Source organism: Panthera tigris, chromosome B2, assembly GCF_018350195.1.
Source record: "Panthera tigris isolate Pti1 chromosome B2, P.tigris_Pti1_mat1.1, whole genome shotgun sequence".
Taxonomy (NCBI): Eukaryota; Metazoa; Chordata; class Mammalia; order Carnivora; family Felidae; genus Panthera; species Panthera tigris.
The window spans coordinates 77,880,583-77,904,179 of record NC_056664.1 but is presented as its reverse complement, the minus strand read 5'-3'; the positions used below and the strand labels follow the sequence as shown (position 1 = coordinate 77,904,179).

General features: G+C 40.5%; 2 protein-coding genes across 10 annotated transcripts in view; both read right to left on the bottom strand.

Moving 5' to 3' along the window:
• The window catches only part of SLC35A1 (solute carrier family 35 member A1), a 33,363-nt gene extending 20,159 nt beyond the window's left edge, over nt 1-13,204 (bottom strand). The window contains exons 1-2 of the mRNA XM_007076917.3: nt 12,996-13,204; nt 11,253-11,430 (exon numbers count right to left, since the gene is read on the bottom strand). Of these exons, the coding sequence (XP_007076979.1) occupies nt 11,253-11,430; nt 12,996-13,011 (194 nt within the window). The 5' untranslated portion in view covers nt 13,012-13,204. The remainder of the gene's footprint in view (nt 1-11,252; nt 11,431-12,995) is intronic.
• Nucleotides 13,205-20,601: 7,397 nt separating this feature from the next.
• CFAP206 (cilia and flagella associated protein 206) overlaps nt 20,602-23,597 on the bottom strand; it is a 47,680-nt gene continuing 44,684 nt past the window's right edge. For all 9 annotated transcript variants that reach the window (XM_042986778.1, XM_042986780.1, XM_042986777.1 and 6 more), the window contains one exon: nt 20,602-21,042. In XM_042986778.1, coding sequence (XP_042842712.1) covers nt 20,812-21,042 — 231 coding nt within the window. In that variant the 3' untranslated portion in view covers nt 20,602-20,811. The remainder of the gene's footprint in view (nt 21,043-23,597) is intronic.

Below are 23,597 nucleotides of genomic sequence, written 5' to 3'. Positions count from 1 at the left end.
GTTCCTTAAAAATCAAGAATTTTTCTGCCTCAGGTACTTCAAACACACTGTTATGTCTGCCTTCCCTCAGCTCTTTTCCTATACAACTTCTACTCAATCTTCAGGTCTAGTTTTAAATGTAACTTTCTCAGAGAGAAAGCCTTCCTACCCAAATGCAGACCCTCTGTTATACTTATTTACAGCATCCTCTATTTACATTACACCCATTCATTTACATTTACATTCCACCAATGTATTAGTTATTTGCTTAATATCTGGTTCTCTCCTAGGCTATAAGCTCCATGAGGACAGACCTATATCTTTGTAGTTTGCGACTATCCTTCTTACATCTGAAAGTGTTGAGCACATAACTTGATAAATGAATGAATAAATGAAGGAGTAGGACTATATGTTTAAAATATTTGGAGGAAGTGAAACATTAGTTGCATGTTGCAGTCATATATTTCTCTGTAAGTGAACCTTAATTATAAAAGACACTAAAAATTTCAAGAAATTTCTTGAGTCTCTGCCCCCATCTCTACATACTATAAAATGATATGTACTTCTTCAACAATTAGCCAAGACTAAACATATTCTGAGCAAAGAGCGTTACTGTAGAAGGGCCAACATGGCGGAGAAGTAGGGGGATCCATACTTCTGCGTCTCTCAAAGAAGTGCGGAAGCCAGAGGACTTTGAACCCCAGAGTCTGGGAAGAAAAGAGACTGAATCTACCAGGAATAAAATGGGACAACTTGAGAAAAGATAGGTGGGTAATTGCAAACTGGGGTAGATAAAACAGGCTGTGTAGACACAGACGGTAAGGATCCCCTTCGGCAGAGAGACAAAGGGAAGAGGAAGCAGTTAGGAAAGTGCAGGACCGTATCTGGACAGCAGAAAAGATCCCGAACTGGGAATGAGAGGGATCCCATCTCTAACTGCAGGGCTTTCTTCAGACTGGGGCTGGCTCCCTGTTTGTGCATCTGGGAAGGAGGGGAGCCAGCCCTGGGTTCGGTGGTAGTCCAGGGACACAGTCGCAGTGGGAGAAAGCAGTCCCCTCCCTGGAGGGCTGCGCGACAGTACAAAGCCTGCCTGTGTTCTCCACCCCCGGGCTCAGTGGCTAGGTGGAGGGCGCTGTCCACAGTGGGAGAAAGCAGCCCTCTCCCTGGAGTGTGGTGGAATAGAACAAAGCCTGCCTGCGTCCGCCACCCCGGGGCTCAGGGGTGAGGTCAGTGGCACAGTCTGCAGCAGGAGAAAGCGGCCCCCTCCCTGGAGTGCTGTGGGAAAAGACAAAGCCTGCCTGCGTCTGCCTTAGTCTGCCACCACCCCCACCCCCCAACCTGCGGGCTTGGCAGCGCAGTCCATGGTAGGAGAAGGCGGTCCTCCCTGAAGTGTGGTGGCACAGACAAAGCCAGCCAGGACCACATATCAGGCTACACTGAGAGGTGCTTCCCCAGTGCCGGAGTGCACGGAGCAGGACTTTGAATCCTGGCCAAGCGCAGGGTCAGGGAAGTTGGCGGACCAAGAAGGGCTGCCCCATCTGCACCCACAGCACAATGAGAATGACTCAAACAGAGTCCACCAGGTCCAGGTCCGTGGAGAAGAGACTACGGGATCGCTGTTTCCCGCCCCCCCCCCCCCACCACCACCAAGGTGGGGCCTGAGGGATGAGTCCTGTGGCCCATAGTGGAGGTGGGTCCAGACTACACCAAATCACGCCCCTTCACACCAGATAACTGTGTTTCTACTGGAACTGGACAGGCCCTGCGGACAGCTTCTCCATACCAGCGCTGCAGCACTGCCTGGATTAACTCTAGGTCAATTCTGGATATATACATATACTCTCCACCCCCCCACCCCCCCCACCCCCACATTTCTCCTCCTTATCCTTGCCCTCCTCTAGGCTGGTTACTCTGGTTATTGGTTTGTCTAAACAGACATATTTAATCCTTTCTCTTGATACATGTTCTATACCTCCTTCTTCACATTCCTTTCTCTCTTTCTGGAATAATCAAACCATATAGTGTCTCTGTTGGGTAACTTTATCTTCGTTTTGTTTTCCCCACCTCCGTCTTTATTTCCTTTCTCTCTCTCTGGATTAAGCCTTTTAGTCTCTCTGCCTAAACAACGTTTATTCCCTCCCCCCCCACCCCACCCCCGGCATTTCTCTCTTTGTATGTGCTCTTCCATCAGCACTGCCTCCACCCTCTTCTTTACTTATAGTCTGTGTTTTTGGTTTTTTGTTTTCAGTTTTTTGTGTTTGTTTTATTTCTTTGTGTGTTTCTATCTCCTGTTTGTCTGTTTGTATTCCTTCATAGGGCTACTCCAAGTAACAAATCAAAGCACACCTGGTGGAGGGTCCAATATATCACTACAAGCAGGGTAATAAAAAAACCAAAGTCACAACAACAGAGAGCAAGTAACAATCTCCAAAAAAAAAAAAAAAAACGAAAAACAAAAAACACCTCCTGAAGGGCCAGGCCCTGGAAAGTATATGAACCCCCTGTGATATAGCAGGGCTCGCAATGCAGAGCACACAACAAGCTTTTATGCATAAGGGACAGAAAACTAGCCAAAATGATGACATAGAAGAATTCTCCTCAAAAGAGATTCCAGGAAGTAGCGACAGCCAACAAATTGATCAAAACCAATTTAAGCAATATAACTGAACAAGAATTTAGAATAATAGTTATAAACTTAATTGCTGGGCTTGAAAAAAGCATAGAGGACAGCAGAGAATCTATTGCTGCAGAGATCAAGGGACTAAAATATAGTCATGATGAGTTAAAAAATGCTATAAATTAGGTGCAAAACAAAACAGACGCAGCCACAGGGAGGAACGAAGAGGCAGACGGGAGAATAGGTGAATTAGAAGGTATAAATATGGAAAAAGAGGAAGCTGAGAAAAAGAGAGATAAAAAAAATCTAGCAGTACGAGGGGAGAATTAGAGAACAAGGTCATGCAATTAAAACAGAACAACATCCGTATCATAGGAATTGCAGAAGAAAGAGAGAGAGAGAAAGGGGCTGAAGGTGTACTTGAACAAATCATAGCTGAGAACTTCCCCAATCTGGGGAAGGAAACGGGCACTGAAATCCAAGAAGCACAGAGAACTCCTTTCAGACGTAACTTGAATCGATCTTCTGTACAGCATATCATAGTGAAACTGGCAAAATACAAGGATAAAGAGGATTCTGAAAGCAGCTAGGGATAAACAGGACTTAACATACAAAGGTAGGCACATAAGGGTAGTAGCAGACCTATCTACTGAAACTTGGCGTGCCAGAAAGGAATGGCAGGAAATCTTCAACATGATGAACAGGAAAAATATGCAGCCGAGAATCCTTTATCCAGCAAGCCTGTCACTGAGAATAGAAGGAGAGATAAAGATTTTCCAAAACGAACAAAACCTGAAGGAATTCATCACCACTAAACCAGCCCTACAAGAGATCCTAAGGGAGATTCTGTGAGTAAAATGTTGCAAGGACCACAAAGTACCAGAGACATCACTACAAGCATGAAATCTACAGATAACACAACGACTCTAAACCCGTATCTTTTAATAACAACACTGAATGTAAATGGACTAAGTGCTCCGATCAAAAGACATAGGGTATCAGAATGGATTAAAAAAACCAAGACCCATCCATTTGCTGTCTAAAGAGACTCATTTTAGACCCGAGGACATCTTCAGATTGAAAGTGAGGGGATGGAGAACCACCTATCATGCAACTGGAAGTCAAAAGAAAGCTGGAGGAGCCATACTTACATCACACAAACTAGACTTTAAATTAAAGGCCATAACAAGAGATGAAGAAGGGCATTATATAATAATTACAGGGTCTATCCATCAGGAAGAGCTAACAATTATAAATGCCTATGCACCAAATTCAAGAGTACCCAACTGTATAAAACGATTAATCACAAACATAAGCAACCTTATTGATAAGAATGTGGTAATTGCAGGGGACTTTAATACTCCACTGACAACAATGGATAGATCATCTAGACAGAGAATCAGTAAAGAAACAATGGCCCTGAATGATCCACTGGACCAGATGGACTTGACAGATATATTTAGAACTCTGCATCCCAAAGCTATACTTTCTTCTCGAGTGCACATGGAACATCCTCCAAGATAGATCACATGCTGGGTCACAAAACAGCCCTCAATAGATATAAAAGAATTGAGATCATACCATGCACACTTTCAGATCTCAATGCTATGAAACTTGAAATTAACCACAGGAATAAGTCTAGAAAACCTCCAAAAGCGTGGAGGTTAAAGAACACCCTACTAAAAAACGAATGGGTCAACCAGGCCATTACATAAGAAATTTAAAAATATATGGAAACAAATGAAAATGAAAATACAACAATCCAAACGCTTTGGGATGCAGCAAAGGCAGTCCTAAGAGGAAAATACATTGCAATCCAGGCCTATCTCAAGAAACAAGAAAAATCCCCAATACGAAATCTAATAGCACACCTAAAGGAACTCAAAGCAGAACAGGAAAGACACCCCAAACCCAGAAGAAGAAGAGAAATAATAAAGACCAGAGCAGAAAGAAACAATATAGACTCAAAAAAAAAAAAAAAAAAAACAAACAACAACAACAACAGTAGAACAGATCAATGAAACCAACAGTTAGTTTTTGAAAAAATAAACAAATCGATAAACCTCTAGCCAGGCTTCTCAGAAAGAAAAGAGAGAGGACCCAAATAGATAAAAGCACAAATGAAAATGGATTTATTACAACCAATCCTTCAGAAATACAAGCAATTAGCAGGGAATACTATGAAAAATTATTAACACCTACACACTACCAAAACTCAAAAGGGAAGAAACAAAAAATTTGAACAGACCCATAACTAACTAGTGAAGAAATTAAATCAGGTATCAAAAATCTCCCAGCAAATAAGAGTCTGGACCAGATGGCTTCCCTGAGGAATTCTAGCAGACATTTAAAGCAGAGTTAATACCTATCCTTCTCAAGCTACTCCAAAAAAACAGAACGGGAAGGAAAACTTCCGGACTCATCTATGAAGCCAGCATTACTTTGATTCCCAAACCAGACAGAGACTCAGCAAAAAAAGACAACTACAGGCCAATATCCCTGTTGAATATAGATGCAAAAATTCTCAACCAGATACTAGCAAATCTAATTCAACAGCATATAAAAAATAATTATTCACCATGATCAAGTGGGATTCATTCCTGAGCTGCAGGGCTGGTTCAATATTCGCAAATCAATCAGTGTGATTACATCACATTCATAAAAGAAAAAATAACAACCATATGATCCTGTCAATAGATGCAGAAAAAGCATTTGACAAAATATTGCATCCTTTCTTAATAAAGACCCTCAAGAAAGTCGGGATAGAAGGAACATACTTAAACATCATAAAAGCCATTTATGAAAAGCCCACAGCTAATATCATCCTCAATGAGGAAAAACTGAGAGCTTTCCCCCTGAGATCAGGAACACGACAGGGATGTCCTCTCTCACCACTGTTGTTTACCATAGTGTTGGAAGTCCTAGCATCAACAATCAGACAACAAAATGAAATAAAAGGCATCAAAATTGGCAAAGATGAAGTCAAACTTTCACTTTTCACAAACGACATGACACTCGACATGGAAAACCTCACAGACTCCACCAAACGTCTGCTAGAACTGATACATGAATTCAGCAAAGCCGCAGGATACGAAATTAATGTACAGAAATCGATTGCATTTTTATACACCAATAATGAAGCAACACAAATACAAATAAAGAAATTGATCCCATTCACATTTGCACCAAGAACCATAAAATACCTAGGAATAAACCTAACCAAAATATAAAAGATCTGTATGCTAAATACTCTAGAAAGCTTATAAAGGAAACTGAAGAAGACACAAAGAAATGGAAAAACATTCCAGGCTCATGGATTGGAAGAATAAATATTGTTAAAATGTCACTACTACCCAAAGCAATCTACACATTCAGTGCAATCCCAATCAAAATTGCACCAGCATTCTTCCCAAAGCTAGAACAAGCAATCCTAAAATTTGTATGGAACTACAAAAGATCCTGAATAGTCAAAGTAATACTGAAGAAGAAAACCAAAGCGGGAGGCATCACAATCCCACACTTCAGCCTGTACTACAAAGCTGTAGTCACCAAGACAGTATGGTATAGGCACAAAAACCGGCACATAGACCAATGGAATAGAACAGAGACCCCAGAATTGGACCCACAAATGTATGGCCAACTAATCTTTGGCAAAGCAGGAAAGAGTATCCAGTAGAAAAAAGACAGTCTCTTTAACAAATGGTGCTGGGAGAACTGGACAGCAACATCAGAAGAATGAAACTAGACCACTTTCTTACACCATTCACAAAAATAAACTCAAAATGGATGAAGGACCTGAATGTCAGACAGGAAACCATCAAAACCCTACAGGAGAAAGCAGGAAAAACCTCTTTGACCTCAGCCACAGCAATTTCTTACCTGACACATCTCCAAAGGCAAGGGAATTAAAAACTACTGGGACCTCATCAAGATAAAAAGCTTCTGCATTGCAAAGGAAACAATCAACAAAACTAAAAGGCAACCACAGAATGGGAAAAGAGACTTGCAAATGACATATCAGACAAAGGGCTAGTATCCAAAATCTATAAAGAACTCACCAAACTCCACACCTGAAAAACAAATAATCCAGTGAAGAAATGGGCAGAAGACATGAATAAACACTTCTCTAAAGAAGACATCCAGATGGCCAATAGGCACATGAAAAGATGCTCAACGTCACTCCTCGTCAGGGAAATACAAATCAAAACCACACTGAGATACCACCTTACACTGGTCAGAGTGGCTACAATGAACAAATCAGGAGTTACCGATGCTGGAGAACATGTGGAGAAACGGGAACCCTCTTGCACTGTTGGTGGGAATGCAAACTGGTGCAGCCACTCTGGAAAACAGTGTGGAGGTTCCTCAAAAAATTAAAAATAGATCTACCCTATGACCCAGCAATAGCACTGCTAGGAATTTACCCAAGGGATACAGGAGTGCTGATGCATAGGGGCACTTGTACCCCAATGTTCATAGCAGCACTTTCAACAGTAGCAAAATTATGGGAAGAACCTAAATGTCCATCAACTGACAAATGGATAAAGAAGATGTGGTTTATGTATACAATGGAATACTACTTGGCAATGAGAAAGAATGAAATCTGGCCATTTGCAGCAATGTGGATGAAACTGGAGGGTATTATGCTAAGTGAAATAAGTCAGTCAGAGAGAGATCCATATATTTTTACTCATATGTGGATCCTGAGAAACTTAACAGAAGACCACAGGGGAGAGGAAGCGGGGGGAAAGTTAGAGAGAGGGAGGGAGGGACAAACCATAAGAGATTTTTAAATACTGAGGACAAACTGAGGGTTGATGGGGGGTGGGGGAGAGGGGAAAGTGGGTGATGGGCATTGAGTAGGGCATCTGTTGGGATGAGCACTGGGTGTTGTATGGTAACCAATTTGACAATAAATTATATTTAATATTAAAAAAAGCATTACTATAGAGACAATACTAAATGAACAGCCAAACTTGTCTATAAAGTTCAGACCAAATTGAAGTTTTGAAGTATTTATATAAACTCTATAAAGTTATTGCATTTTATCATAGGGTAAAGACTGGGAAAAAGGAAGAAGCTTTTACTTCTTTTAATAATTTTTTTTACATTTAAACAGTAGTTCCAGGTTTCTTTCCTTTTCCTGTCATTCTCCCAAATTTTCAAGTCAGAATTTGTAACATGTTGTCTAATTTTTACATTAACTTTATTTTCATAATATGAGAGAAATTTTATCAGGATTTAATTTTTTCTCACTTTTTCTTCTCTGAAGATTCTTCAAGTTACAAACTTTTAGTTATTTCTAATATAATTCTTTCACATTCTCCCAATGTCCTGAAGTTTTTATCCTTTCTCCCAAATGATAAAATATTGCTTCTACTTTGGAAACAAAACCTAATCTCTTCCTTACAAATATTTTCTGATATTCCAAGTTTCTCCATCACGGTAAAATAAAACACTAATATCCAACTTGTGTTTTTTGACAAACTACATAACATCCTATTTGCCTTTGATCTACCTTTTTTTTAAGTTATCAATTTTAATATATATACAAATAAATGACAGCGTGAAGAGTATCTAGAAAATCTTTTACTTCTTTGCAAATTTCACATCATTCGATCAAAAAGACAAATATAAAGTTATTGGGTCTTTCATTTGCTGCAACTCTTAACACTTCAATTCATTCTTAGTGACCTGGAGTCTGTATTTTATTCATCTTTTTCATATTCCAAACTGTTTCAGGTGAATTGATAAAAGCCAGTTGTCCTTTCAAGATCTAGAACCAACTTTCAACATTTTCACTGGATATCTTTCCCAAATAGCTATGTTTTAGTTTCATTATCAAGTGTCTAACCACATACTGCTGAACAAGCTAAAGAAGCAATCACAGTGTCTTTCATTTCACTTTGGAATTATCAGTCTGTGACTTCCTAAGTTGAAATAATTCTTTATCTTTCACTTTTTTACCATTCTAGGAAATTAACATTTTTACAGATGCTCTCTTAAAAGTAATTTCTTTGTTCCAAGAAATAAAATATTTTCTTGTTATGAATAGCAGGTATTTCATTTCTATCAATGTGTTCTGAATAAGCACATGAAAATTTGCAAACATATTTCTCCACAAAAATTACATTCACTTAAAAACCCAGTAATTTCAAATGGATTTAGTTTCATATTCTATGTATTTTTTTGCCAGTGCTTTTCCACTTAGAAACTGTGTGCTTTAAATGATTCTCTTTCACTGCCAAATTCTTGTTATCCATATAATGTCAAATGCCAACTACCAAAACTATGCATGTCATAATTCTTTTTCTTGGTTATCCCTGGTCTTGAATACTCTGCAAGTATAGGTTCATAAAAGAGCCTCTCTTGTGAGACTTTACATTATGCTAGTGATAGACACAGCAACTAATTATTGATGATGATGTTGAGCAAGTACAGAATTTGGTTTTCCAAACTGTTGTTATTTCAACACCGTTATTTGACCTGTCTGGTGAATTCTTAGAAATTTTTGTACTTTGGGGTGCCTGAGTGCCTCAGTCAGTTAAGTGTCTGACTTCAGCTCGGGTCATGATCTCACGTTGGACTCTGTTCTGACAGGTCGGAGCCTGGAGCCTGGAGCCTGCTTCAGATTCTGTCTCTCTCTCTTCTCTCTCTCTCTCTCTGTCCCTTCCCCGTTTGCTTGCTCACTCTCTCTCTCTCTCTCTAAAATAAATAAACATTTTTAAAAAAATGTTTAAAAAATTTTTGTGCTGTTATGTATGTAATTTCAAAAAAAAAAAAAGCTTCCACAAAACAAACTACAACTGACCATACCCATAACATTGAAGAGCTGAAGAATAAGAAAATACTACACACCAAGCAATACAAAGCTGGAAAAGCATCAAAATAAAACAAAGTCTATACAGGCGGGTTAGCACAAAATAGCTCAGTGGCTGAGTTACACCAAACCCTCGCTGTTTTGCACACTGGTTTTTAAAAATTCCTAACAGTTACAAAACAACTGAATCATGATTTGACCTTATAGTTCAAAATGGCTGATGTCATGCTTGACAGTCCTATTTCATTCTTGAGCCACAATTGATTCTCCCCATGGAATTTGGGGAATAAAAAGAAGAGATGGGTTGCCTTATAACCTTCTTCTTCCAATACCCCTACATTTATCTTGAAAGAAGACAAGCCTTAAGATTTTATTAAACTCTTGGGTTGCTGTGTATAAGTTGCTGCGGAGTTTTAGACAGGTTTTTGCATTTGGAACATTGCCTTTTAAAGGTACAACCAGGCCTCTTATTTATCTGACATTTTCCAGAATGAAGAATCCCCTAAACGAAGCCAAATCTCCATAAAAATAAATCTTGTTAAGTACAAAACTGTGAAAGGTCTGAGATTTTACCCTACTCACAACCTAACAAGTTAAGCTCCCACAGTATCTCAGCCCACAAAATAGATCTTAAACTCAAATATATTAAAGCTTGCCACCATGTGGCCTCAAGTTAATTTTCTGTTCTTTTCTCCCTCCCCAAATCATATTTAGAGTATTTTTTTCACATGATTATTTGTAATCATGTTTGTGTTTACTGGTTTATTTTCTCTCTCTTCCACTAAGCCTAAGCTCCAAGCAAGGAGAAACCATATCTATTTCATTTATACTTGTATATCCAACACTTTTTATAAAACCATAACATGGAAATCAATAAATATCTGTTAAGTGAAATTTAAAAGTATTTATATGAAATTTGTTTCTACCTAAAAGCTTACACACATGCTATTCCTCACTGGTGTCCCACTCTCACCAACTCACACCTTGAAACCTGTACAAATTCTCACCTGCCACATGACCCAAAAGGGCCACATCTCATAAATCTTTCCCTAATGCAATTTCCTACCAGATTTTACTTAATTCTCACAACCCTGTATTATTTTCTGCAATTAAAAAATAAACTAAAGCTTAGAGAGGTTAAGAGATGTGTGCAAAGTCATAATCCCAGTGAGTCTAGGTTTAAAGTTATGTATCACTCCAAAGCCCCTATTCCTAACCCTCTCTTATGCTGCATCCTTAGCTAAAAACGATTCTCATACGATGATACTGATTCGAATCAAAGCCCAGTGCTGCCACATATTAACAGTGTAATATTGAGGAACCTCAGATGCTATGTATGTAAAATAAGGGTACAGTACTTACCTAAAAAATGTATACAGATTAGATGATTTATATGAAAAGCACTTAACACAGGAAACACAAGAAACATTAACTATTACTATCATTATATGCCTCTAAAACAGACGACAGTAATTTTTTCTGTGAAGGCCAAGTGGCAAATAGTTTAGGCTTTGCGAGCCACAGTCTGTGCTACAACAAAGAGGCAGCAAACTGGATTTGGCCCAAGGATCAAAATTTGCCAACCCCTGGTTTAGAGCAGGGTCTTTCAACCTGCACTGCTGATATTTGGGGCTGGACGATACTGTTGTGGAGGGCTGTGCTGTGCATTGTAGGAGGTCTAGCAGCATCCTTGGCCCCCACCCAGCAGATGCCAGTAGCATCACCCAAGTGGGCCCAACCAAAAAAAGATCTCCTGCAGAGCAAAACTGCCCCAGGTTGAGAAACACTACTCGTGAAAATTAAGAATTTAACACACTAAAAAGTATTTATACTCACTTAGCTAAAATTCCCACACTTAGCAATAACTTTATAACTTCTGTGATACACACGGCTGTGGTTGAAAAGTAGAGTTCTCTGTCTGATGTCCTTGTGTATCTTAAAGCTATCGTATAAGCTGCAGCCACCAGGGTCATCACTGCCAAGCAGTATAACTTGAATAATAAACTGACATTTTCTGGAAAATACGTGCAACAAAGATATTATTTAGTAGACAATATTATGTTTATAAAAGTCAATGTTATAACTCAAAATGCTTTCCAATTTCAAGCACAAAATACTTTTTAAAACCCGTGACATTTGAACATTTATTTCAAAACAGTACATTTCAATTACATGAACACAAACATACATACATACACAAAACACAGCTGACTTTAAATATTAACCACTTAGGCAAGGATTTTGTTCCTGCAAGATTATGCAGCACACTGACACAGTTTCGGATATCCTAAATTAAATATTTAATATAGCAATATAATGTTAGTGTTCTACATTTTTAGTGGGCATATAAGACTTATGCCTAAGACACAACAAATATTTATTGGCAATAAGCCTAAATCTGTACATTGTTGGAACTATTTCAGATGATTTGAGTTCTGTAATTGTGAAGTTTTGCTCATCATTAATCTTGCTGTCCCTATTCTATGTTATCAGAACAATTTTACTTTTTCCCCTTATTTCCTGTGTTACTACAAAAAGACTCTTAAGGTTGGACTTATTTGAAATGGGAGAATACATACAAGAGAATGATATGCACTTACAGACAATGCCCTGGGCAGGGCTTGAATGATAAACGTGGGTTCCCCAACCAGGAAAATAATTTAGCACCCATGCAGAAAGATATGCTTTAAGTATTTGTTTAACATTTACTCAGGGGTGAAGCCAAACGCTCTTTGGGAGAAGGGTGGATTAGGAATCTGGGAGTCACCCAACCTGTCCTAGCTACTGCTGAGGTCCAGAAATTCAACTCTGCTCCTAACGTACACATCCCACTCAGCAAAACAAAGTGCTTCGGGGTTAATCAGAATCACTCATGAAATGGCAATTAGTCATCAAACATTATTACCCTAATTGCCATCCCTGAGGGAAAAGCGGTGGGGCTCACCCTCCACCCCAAATTATCAAGTGTTCCTTCTAACCACACACAACATTCTCCGGGGAAGGAACTCTTAACTACTGCTTTCTCCATCTCGTTACGGTTTCAGCGCTGTTCTAACGCCCCAGTGATGTTTTCAGTGGCTGTCACATGGACCAGCCGCAGCTTGGGCTCCGCGCCGGAGCATGCCCTTAAGCCTCTGAGCATCCGTAGGGCAGAAGGCGCAGAAGAGACCGCAGCCGCGACGACCCCGCCGGAACGGAGCACAGTCCTGCCTCCCGCGGGGTGATGCGGGTCCAGCCCGGGACCTGCGTTCCGGCCCCTCTCCGGGTCCGCCGCAGCCCGGGCCTGTCCGAATTCGGTTCCCACCCACTGCAAGCTCGTCGAAGCAGGCACGGTCTCCGGCCACCGAACGGCCCCGCGCGGAGTCCGCCTCTGGGAAGGCAGCCGCAGTAGGAGGCTGGCTGCCCGGCGCTGCCCTGACAGGCGGCGGCGCGAGCTCGCGCCAGGGAGCGGCTCCAAACAAACTCCGGATGCCCGACGCCTCAGCCTTGCCCCGAAGCCCCGCGGGCGCGGACAGAAGCTGACACTCCCGCGCCACCGCCCCCCGCAGGTTCCCCCGTTCCAGCGGCCCCCGGCCTCACCTCTTGGGGCAGCCATGGTTCCCCGACAGCCCCGCGCGGAACTGACGCACGCCCCCTCCAAGCGCCCTCCTCGGAACACCGGAGACCGCCTCCTGTGGTCATAGAGACGAAAACCGCTCGGCCTAGAGCGCCTCGTCAGCCGACCATCCGCCAACTTCCTGCCCAGCCTGGAGCCAAGATTAGGCTCCGCAATCCGAGCTACCTCCGAAAATGGAAAGACCCGGATGGAAAGAGGCCTTTACGGCTGAGTCCTTGCTGACAAGTGCGTAAAACTCGAGTCGAAGACGTCGTTCTGTAAACTACACCTCCCGGCCGGCTAAGGAAGCGGAGTCAAGGGAGCAGAGCGTTGCGTTCTGGGAATTGTAGTCCTCACCAAGGTGATTTGGTAGCAAATGAAGACTGGGTCAGACTTAATGATTCGTGCCTGTCAAAAGCTGTTGTAGAAACCCTCAGAACCTGTAAAGTAACAGAAACTACTTTCCATAACTTTTGTAACTTCCACCTCGCGCATTACCTTGCATTGTTACCTCTTCATATGACTTCTGTATTTTTCAGAAGTCTTGTGCCTGTGTCCTTATTGTCAGCGTTGTCATTATTTTTACTTGACCGGACATTCTAACTACATGATCTTCTCACAACAAAAGGGCCTCAAAAATATTAGACGTGTCAACAGGCATTTACTTCAGCGGCTATAATCTTCACTTTCACTAGAGGATATTTATTAGCATAAACTACGTTAGAAAAATTCATTGGCAAAGTGAAAGGCTTTCCAGATAACGTGGATCGGTTAAAAATACTATGAAGGCACCTCAGCCCTTACAGGAATAGCGGTACAAGAATCTGTGATGCCCAGCCGCCTACATCTCCCGTAGCACCATCTTTCCCTAAAATGACTTTTTAGAGATTTGAGTGATTGTTCTATGTGTTACCATTAGATAGACATTTACATAGATATATATATATATAGTCTATTAACAGTATTGGGAAATTTTGCATGCCTTACTAGCATCACGTTACTATCTGAAGGAGCTTTGTAGAGTCAGACATTTGATTAATCTCATTTTCGAACTGTTGGACCTTCCCTTTACCGGTTGTATGTGTGCTCACTGGTGCTAATCACCTCTTCCTGTAATTGGTAACGGTTCCCTAGTGTATGTTCTTAACATACTCAAAAAAAAAAAAAAACTCATATGTGGACTTAAAATTAACTTTAAAAACATGATACATTCCTAATTTTTTTTTTTTACAACTATGGCTTTGTACAGTTTATCTCTTCCCATTTTGGATATCATTATAGTCTCAATTCTATTAACTATAATTATCCTCCTTTTGATGCTCAAATTACCCCAATGTGGCCCCTGTAAGCCTACTCCTTTCTTTACACCTGCACAAGATTTTTGAAGCATTCTTTATTTCTGGCAACAAGGGTTTCCAGATAATCTTGATTTTTTTCCTGTCATAGGTAATGCAATCAACTACACTTCAAGGAACCGTGGTTCCTTCTGGTAGAGAATAGTATCTCACACACACAGAGACATACACACGGGCAAACGCCCATACACACATGCACACTAATTAGGGTGGTGAGTAAAATGCTATTGGACTGTTTTTGTGGCATTTCTGGTTCACATAACTTATGCTGCTGAACCCTACTTTTCTAATAAATTTTAACTGCCCAAAAGACTTCCTACTCCATTGGAATGAACCTTGACTAGACTTTGATGCCTCTTGTCCTAACCTGTCCAGCCCAAGACCAGCAGGGACAAACCTGTATTCAGACACAGCAGGATTATTGATCCATTCCAGTGAGGGAAAGTGCACAACAGAGGAATTGTGTGGGATGTCTCTGGAAATACAGAAAGAGTTACAAAATCTGGGACAAGGATGTGGACTTAAATGAAATTTAAAGGAAGTAGTGTTTTGATACATTCAAAGCAGGGCTGTTTATAAAGAAGTTCACATCAGATATGGACTAAAGAATAGTCTCAGGATCCTGTTTCTTGAAAACAGCAAAGTTACTGGATGTGGACTGTTGTATTCAGGAGCCTCTAAAATGAAGACTTTCCTCTTAGGTTGGAAATTGAGGCTGCTTCTTTGTGTCAAAGTGACTTAAATCCTTCAAGCAAAAGCAGGCTGTTTAATTCTTACTGATAAAATGTCAACAGCAAGGTTCCTAACAGTATATGATCTTAGAGAACAAAATTTTTCACTGAGTTAGAGAGTAGACACGCCAAACAGGGGATGGTTATTATACTCTACTGCAGCATGCCCTTCAGAAAAAATATTATTTCCCATTAACTTTCTAGCTTGAGTTTCTGTTCATTATCTCAGCCCAATGAATGGCCAAGCAGATATTTACATTCTTTACATCTGAGCTAAATTTTACTTTTTCATTTTGAATTATCCTAAGTCTTAGAGGAAAACCTGTTGACTTAATGTGCTTCTTTTATGTATACTAGTGTCCTATACAACCCTGATTAGTGCAAGCAGCAGTGATCTTCAACATGTGAACCACAGAGTCATTTGCCTGATAATGTGCTAACCTGTGTCTCAAACAGCTATTGGCTATTACCAGTTGAAACCATAATGATATTCCTGATTGTCAGTATCAAGCTGCAGTATTGCCTTGAAATCCTGCTCACTTCTATCTCAGCTCAGGCATGAGAGTGACCCTAGTCTCAATGAATTATATAAAAGGAAGCCCATTACTATATCCATTGGTAATAAAGTAAAAGTGTAGGCTGTGCAGTAAGCAATACCAAAAGGCTTAAGGAAGTTACAGTTAAATTCAAGTATGTAGCTACACAATAGGTTATTAAAAGTGGTGAAGTTTCAAGTATAGTAAATCATTAACTATAAAGAACATTTAGACAAATGCAGATATCTAAACATAATTGCTTCCACAACAATTTAAGCAAACTGTTCATTCTGCTATTAAGAAAATTAGAAGCACCTAGGTGGCTCAGTTGGTTAAGCCTCTGACTCCCAGTTTCAGCTCAGGTCATGATCTCAAGGTTGTAAGATCAAGCGTGGTACTGGGCCCTGGAGGTGAAGCCCGCTTGGGATTCCCTCTCTCTCTGCCCCTCCACCGCGAGCTCCCTCTCTCTCTCTCTTTCAAAATAAATAAATAAACATTTAAAAATAAAATATTTGCTAGATAATTATTTTAAAACAATTCTTTTCGATGGTGTAATATTACTAAAGACAAGTTAAAAGAATTGTTGCATTTTATAATTGAGAAAATAATGAAAATACAAGGAGACAATGAAAAATTCAGTGTCTGGACTTATGTAATAATCATCAATATCTAAACATTTATTTGAGCTTAACTCTCCCTTGCCTCTGCTTCCTTTTTTAGTTACCATAATCTCATTTTTCTTTTCATGCCAAACAGTACTGATTTCTAGTCTGTATTTATTTCTACCATTTTCTGCTTGCTGCAGTCCTGTTTCTACGCAAGCCAACTCTATTAAAACAGAGCTTAGCAGATGCCGACTCCATTGACCTTTTCTCATTTCTCATCCTCTTCTGTTTATTCATCAGACATTGAGTGAAAGCCATAATGCGCCAAGCATTATTCTGGGCACTAACTGAGAGCTTGAAAATAGAAAGTGGACAAAATAAGGGCGGGAGTGCAGTAGAATGAGACACTAGAGATTCTTTCCTCTCATGGCTAACAGTAACAAGTCGCTTATCATGTGAATGCTTTGCATGGGTTAACTCCTTTAATCCTCTTAACAACCCAGTGAATTAGAAGCTATTATTACCCCAATTTTTATGATGAAGAAACTGCAGCAGAGAAATATTAAGTAACACAGCTAGTAAGTAGTGGACCTTCACTTTACTTCCTTGACCACAGAGACTCCTTTCTTCTTCTACTCCTCTGACTGCTCCTTGGTCTCATGTTGTCTCTTCCTCCTCATTCCATCCCCACTCCCTTGGGGATGACCTCCCAAATTACCTTTGTCCAGTTCAAATTCCAGTCATCTCTGCTTTATTATTTTTGTCATCCTTTAAACACAGATTTTCTAGTACTGAACATGTTTTCGTTTTTGATCAACCAGTTCCTCCTCCCAACTGTCCTCAGCCTCCTAGGGTAGACACCCTGAGGTCATACTGTGATATTTCCTTCCCTTTCCTGAGATGTTATATCCCGTTCATCAAATCTCACATTTGCCCCTTCATGTCATCCATTACCACATGCCTGAATTCTTTCAACAGCTTCCTAGCCATCTCCTTAACTGTAGCGTCTCTCTCCCACAATCTTCTGTTCAAGAACCTACAATGGCTTTCTAATTGTACTACATAAAGTCCTAATCTGACTGCATAAAGGCAACCTATTCCTCTGCCTGGCTTTCAGCGTTCTCCAAAAGCTGTACCAACCTGGCGTATCCTTATTTCCTACTACTTCTCAAAAAATAATCTCCTTTTTCCTCTGTTCCTCCCTCTCTTCTTTTCCAATGACTATTTGGCTACTGATCTCTTTATCAGTTCCCACCTTGGCTATTAAAATAATCGTTTGACCAATATCCTGCCTCCAGTTTGTTCTTTCATTTATTCCTTTTTTTCTGCCTTAGTTCACCCAACAAAATTCTATACAAATGCCAGGGATATAAAAATGACTAGAACACAGTTCAAATCTCAAAAATCTAACAGGGAGATTACAGATGACCACATATGTACCTATTTGAGTACTACAGTAAGAGTATAAATAAAATGTAGTGAAAAGTCAAAGGAAGAAACAATTAATTCTCCTAAAGGTGATAGGGGAAATATTCACTGAAAAGGTAAAGCTGACCAGGCTGTTTGAGGACAAGTGTAATTTCATGAGGGTGTCTGTGGAGTACATTCCAAGTGACAGGGAAAAGCAAGAGTAGAGAGTGGTGGTATTAGACAATGACACACTTGAAGAGGTTGAGTTCAATTTGCCTAATATGTACAGTGTTTGGAGACAGCATGAGAGGAGCAGAAAATGAAACTGGAAGGTAGATGGATATATTTTGAAAAGTCTTACATCATGTATGAAAGAGTTTTTCCATCATCTCCTAGGTAATAAAAGAGTTTTGGTAGGCGTTTAAGTAAGGGAAGTAAAAGTTGGGGGAAGAGGGGAGGGTGACACGATCAGATTTGTATGTTAGAAAAATTATACCAATGAATCTGGTAATAGGACTAAGTCCTAAAATATAGCAGTCATGGTGAAAACAGAAAGACAGATTCCAAAGACAATTCAAGACAAATCAGCATGGGGCGCCTGGGTGGCGCAGTCGGTTAAGCGTCCGACTTCAGCCAGGTCACGATCTCACGGTCCGTGAGTTCGAGCCCCGCGTCAGGCTCTGGGCTGATGGCTCAGAGCCTGGAGCCTGTTTCCGATTCTGTGTCTCCCTCTCTCTCTGTCCCTCCCCCGTTCATGCTCTGTCTCTCTCTGTCCCAAAAATAAATAAACGTTGAAAAAAAAAATTAAAAAAAAAAAAAAAAGACAAATCAGCAGGGTTTGATGACTTTTTAAATATAGGGGCTATGAGAGAAAGGCAATCAAGAAGTTTTTTTAACTTATGCTACTGAGTAGATGGTGATGGCCTCTAAGCACAGAAAGAAATACAGAGGGAGAAACAAGTCTGTCAGATAAAATGAGTTTGGCCTGTAACCTGCTGAAATGGGGGTGCCTGACACAGGGTCCAGCATGCGGTTGGAAATCTTTAGAGAACATTGGGGCTTGGGGAGATGGTCAAGATCCTAGGAAAAGATGAGGCTATCATTTGATCTAGCTCCCTTTATCCTGATTCTGTTGTACTTTCTGATATTAAATTTAGTTTTTCAAATTGGGTTTGATATTTTTATTCACTTGGCAATTTTACTTTCAGCCTTAACTTGATAACCCCAAATTATGTCTTATCTTATGGCTTATGGCTTATGGCCATTCTTTTCTATGTTTAGAAATATTGCAGAACCGAATGAGGTTTGACAGAACATATAAAATCAAATACCTGATGCTGTAAAAATTAGTGTTAGCTCTAACCTCCCACCTTCTTCAAGGACAGAACCCTGCCCCCCACTCCTAGCCCCAGGCCTTGCCCCAACAGCCAGTCTTATCTTTAACATCATTTTTATTTTTTAATGTTTACTATTTATTTTTAGAGAAAGAGCAATGGAGGGGCAGAGAGAGAGGGAGAGAGAGAGAATCCTAAGCAGGCTCTGAGCTATCAGCACTGAGCCCCATGCAGGGCTCGATCCCACGAACCAGGACATCATAACCTGAGCCAAAATCAAGAGTCCAACGCTTAACTGACTGAAGCACCCAGGATACTCTAACACCATTTTTAAACTTCAGGTATGAAAATTATGAACACTTAGAAGTAGGTCAGGGGGCGCCTGGGTGGCTCAGTTAAGCATTGTACTTCAGCTCAGGTCATGATCTCACAGTTCATGGTTTGGGGCCCTGCGTTATCCTCTGCACTGACACCATAGAGTCTGCTTGGGATTCTCTCTCTTTCCCTCTCCCTCTGTCCCTACCCCCCCCAACTCTCTCTCAAAATAAATAAATAACTTTAAAAAAAATTTTTTAAAGAAAGTCTATTTAAAGTTTACCTTTATGATATCTGTGCAAAGTGCATTTTGAAACATATTCACATTATAGATAACACTATACATACACAGAAAGCAAATTATATAAACACCTTAAAAGTCACCAAGGCACAAAAAATACATTAAATATAAATGATCCCCTGGCTATTAAAGCATGTTTAACAGTCCCTCCACCAGGGAGTCTTTATTATCTAGGACTGGTATTAGATATATGTAAGAAAGTAATAAAATAAAGAAATAAACTTAAAATATATATATATTGGGCATGTGGGTGGTTCAGTCAGTTAAGTGCCGGGCTCTTGGTTTCAGCTCAGGTCATGATCTCACCATTCATGGGTTCGACCCCCAAGTCTCATTCTGAGCTGAAGCATGGAGCCTGCTTAGGATTCTCTCTCTCCCTCTCTCTGCCCCTCCCCCACTCCCATGAGTACAAGCTGTGTCTCTCTCTCCCTCTTAAAAATAAATAAACTTTAAAAAAAAAAAAGAAGTTTGTAAGACAGTAATAAAACTACAGCTCTAAAATTCAGCTATTAGTAATTCACATGGGCCCTATGTACAACTGCCTATAGGGCCAGGCAAATAAGGCACAGGAGTAATGCGGGAGACCAAAAAGACAGCAGGGACTGGGACTAGAAGTGTTTGGCCTATGAAAGGGCACAGCTACTACTCACAGGAATACTAGCCAAGTATTGGCAAATATTCAGATTTTTTTCCCAAGGGACTAGAAATCCAGATTTTATGTAAAATTTCCAGATTTTAAAAATTCATGTGGACCTCTGCTCTAATTGTTCCAAATTAGTGAGGTTTATTATACATCAATTTAATCCCGTTAACATTTAATACTTTAATGAGGCTAAAATATTGCCTAGGTTTTAAAGTTTTAATGTTTACCATTAAAAATGATTTTAGATATAAATAAGCTATCTTAGTCATAATCTTCTAAATATATTAATATCTAAATACATAATTTCAGCCTTTAATGCTGCCAAATTTTTTCTAACAAATAGAAGCTGAGTGGACAGAGTTTTATTTTTCAATTTTAATAGAATGAAAAATGTGCTCCAGAGAACAACTTTTAGTTTTTTGTAGCAGTTTGACAGAATCCAGAAAACATTCACACAACCAATGAATGTGCTAGATTCACAAAATTTAGTAATTTCCATTGATGCAAAGATATTTGTCAATATTTTCCACTGTTCATAACTTGGTGATATCTACTTTAAAAATACAGTCTTTAGGTCTCATCAACAGCTCTAGTTAAGTTCACCTTGACCCCATATGTGATTTTACCCTGTCCCCCACGAAGACCAGCTATGTAAATCTGGGGCCTGGGCACTCGGGTGCTGCTTTCTCTCATAGACTGCGTGCTGGCATCCTTTGGTGGGTACACCTGTGAACAATTTTCTCTTCTCATGTGACTAAGGTCAGTTTGTACTGAGTGAGTAACCTTCCGACGCAAATTGGCCTAAGAAGAAAGAGAATACACAGGAATTAACCCATCTCTAAAGAACAAATAATTTGGCCGAATCTTTTTTCTCAGTCCACAAAGAAATTAGCCCTACAACACAGCATTTTTCTACAAAACATTAAAACATTAGAAAAACTAGAACATAATAAATATCCTTTGCCAAGAAGTGAGAAAATACATAAAATGTTGAAAACAGACCCAAAGAAAGAACATACAGATCACACTTAACAGTGAGCCCAATTATTTGTTAATATAATCTTTTAATTCCTTCATCATTATATTTTGAGATTTATACAACTTGGATTTTTCCACCATACTCGGTTTATTTTTTTAAAAGACAAAAATTTAAGATTTCGTTTCTTTTTTAAATGGGCTTCACCCAAGACTTTTAATATAAAAAGTTCTGATGTCTTCAGGTTATATTTTACATTATTCTACATCTTGCTTGCTCTTTTTATGGATTACTAATAAACATGAAGTTAAACAGATTACTCAGGCTGGGAAGCAAAGAGGAGTTTTATTGAAAGGAGACAAGGAGTGGGGTGCCGGGGTTGCTCAGTCAGTTGAGCATCCGACTCTTGATTCTGGCTCAGGTTGCAATATCACAGTCCCTGAGACTGAGCCCCATATCGGGCTCTGCGTGAGTGTGGAGCCTGCTTGGGATTCTCTCCCTCTCTCTCTCTGCCCCTGCCCCACTCATTCTTTCTCTGTCAAAATAAATAAGCTTTAAAAAACAAGCAAACAAAAAAGGAGACTAGGAGTTACTGAAGTAACAAAGAAGTCCAAGAAAAGAACTCAGAAGCATAAAAGCCTGTCACTTAAAAAGGTAGAGACCGGCGTAGCGTAAATGGGTCCAACATGGCAGAAAAGTAGGGGGATCTGTACCTCTCGCATCTCTCAAAGAAGGGCTGAAGCCAAAGGACTTTGAACCTCAAGAATCTTGGAGAAAAAGAGACTGAGTCTACCGGGGAGAAACAGGGACAAACTGAAGGGCCATGGGTGGGTGATTGCAAATGGGGGGAGATAAAACAGTCCGCATAGGCACGGAGGGGAGGGATCCCCTTCTGCAGAGAGCCAAAAGGAAGAGAAAGAGTGGCTAGAGTAGCATAGGACTATATCTGGACAAGAGAAAACCCTCGGACCAGGATGGAGAAGGATCCCATCTCTAACTGCGGGGCTTTCTTCAGACTGGGGCAGGCTGCCTGGTTCATGCACCTGGGGAGGAGGGGAGCCATCCCTGGGTTCAGTGGTAGATTAGGGCACAGTCCACAGCAGGAGAAACCGGTCCTCTCCCCTGAAGTGCTTCCGCACAGGACAAAACCAGCCAGGACCACATATGGGGCCTGGATAGAGAGGCGCTTCCCCAGTACCAGGGCACACGGAGCAGGGATTTAAATCCCAGCCAAGAGCCTGGCACGGGAGTCAGTGGAGTCAGAGAGATAGCCTCATTTGCGGCTGCGGCCAGTGAGGATGGCTCCAAAGGAGTGATTTGGGACACCGGGTTGTGGAGAAGGGACTGGGGCTCGGGGGGGGGGGGGGGGGGGGGGTCGCCATCTTTCTCCCCACCACCACCAAGGTGAGGCCTCAGAGATCCCACCATGGAAACCACAGTGGAGGGGCGGGACCAGCCTACACCAAACCACGCATATCTACTGGGTAACTGCGTATCTACTGGAGAGGGATAGACGCTTTGGAGGCAGTCGGCCCCCTCCTCCAGACTAGCACTGCTGCATTGCCTGGATTAATCCTAGGATAATTCTTGTTATTTAGATATATTCTCCCTTCCATTTCTCCTTCTTATCTCTTCCCTCCTCTAGGCTGGCTATTCTGGTTATTGGTTTGTTTAAACAGACATATTTAATCCATTCTCTAGATACGTGTTATACACCTCATTTACTTTCCTTTCTCTCTCTCTCTGGAAAAATAATGTCTTCTAGTTTCTCTGTCTGGGTAACATTATCTTTGTTTCTTTTTCCCCCGCATCCTTCCTTATTTTCCTCTCTCTCTCTCTCTCTCTCTGGATTAAGCCTTTTAGTCTCTCTGCCTGGTCAATGTTTATTTTTTCTCCCCCCCAACGCCCACCCCTGTCATTTCTCTCTTTGTATGTGTTCTTCAATCAGTACTGCCTCCACCCTGTTCTTTATTTGCAGCTGGTATTCCTAGTATTTTATTTTTGGATTGTTTTTAGTTTTTTGTTTCTGTTTGTTTTATTTGTGTGTTTGCATATTTTTGTTTCCTGTTTGTTTGTTTGTGTTCCTTTCCAGGGCTACTTCAAGGAACAAATCAAAGCACACCTGATGGAGAGTCCAAAACATCATTACGAATAGGGAAATAAAATAACCAAAGTCACAACAGAGAACAAGTAACACACTCCAAAAAACATCTCCTGAAGAGCCATGCCCTGGACAGTGTATGACCCCCCCTTTAATATAGCAGTGCTCACAATGCAGAGCATATAACAAGCTTTTAAAATTCATAAGGGACAAAAAACTAGCCAAAATGATGATACGGAAGAATTCTCCTCAAAAGAAATTCCAGGAAGAAGTGACACT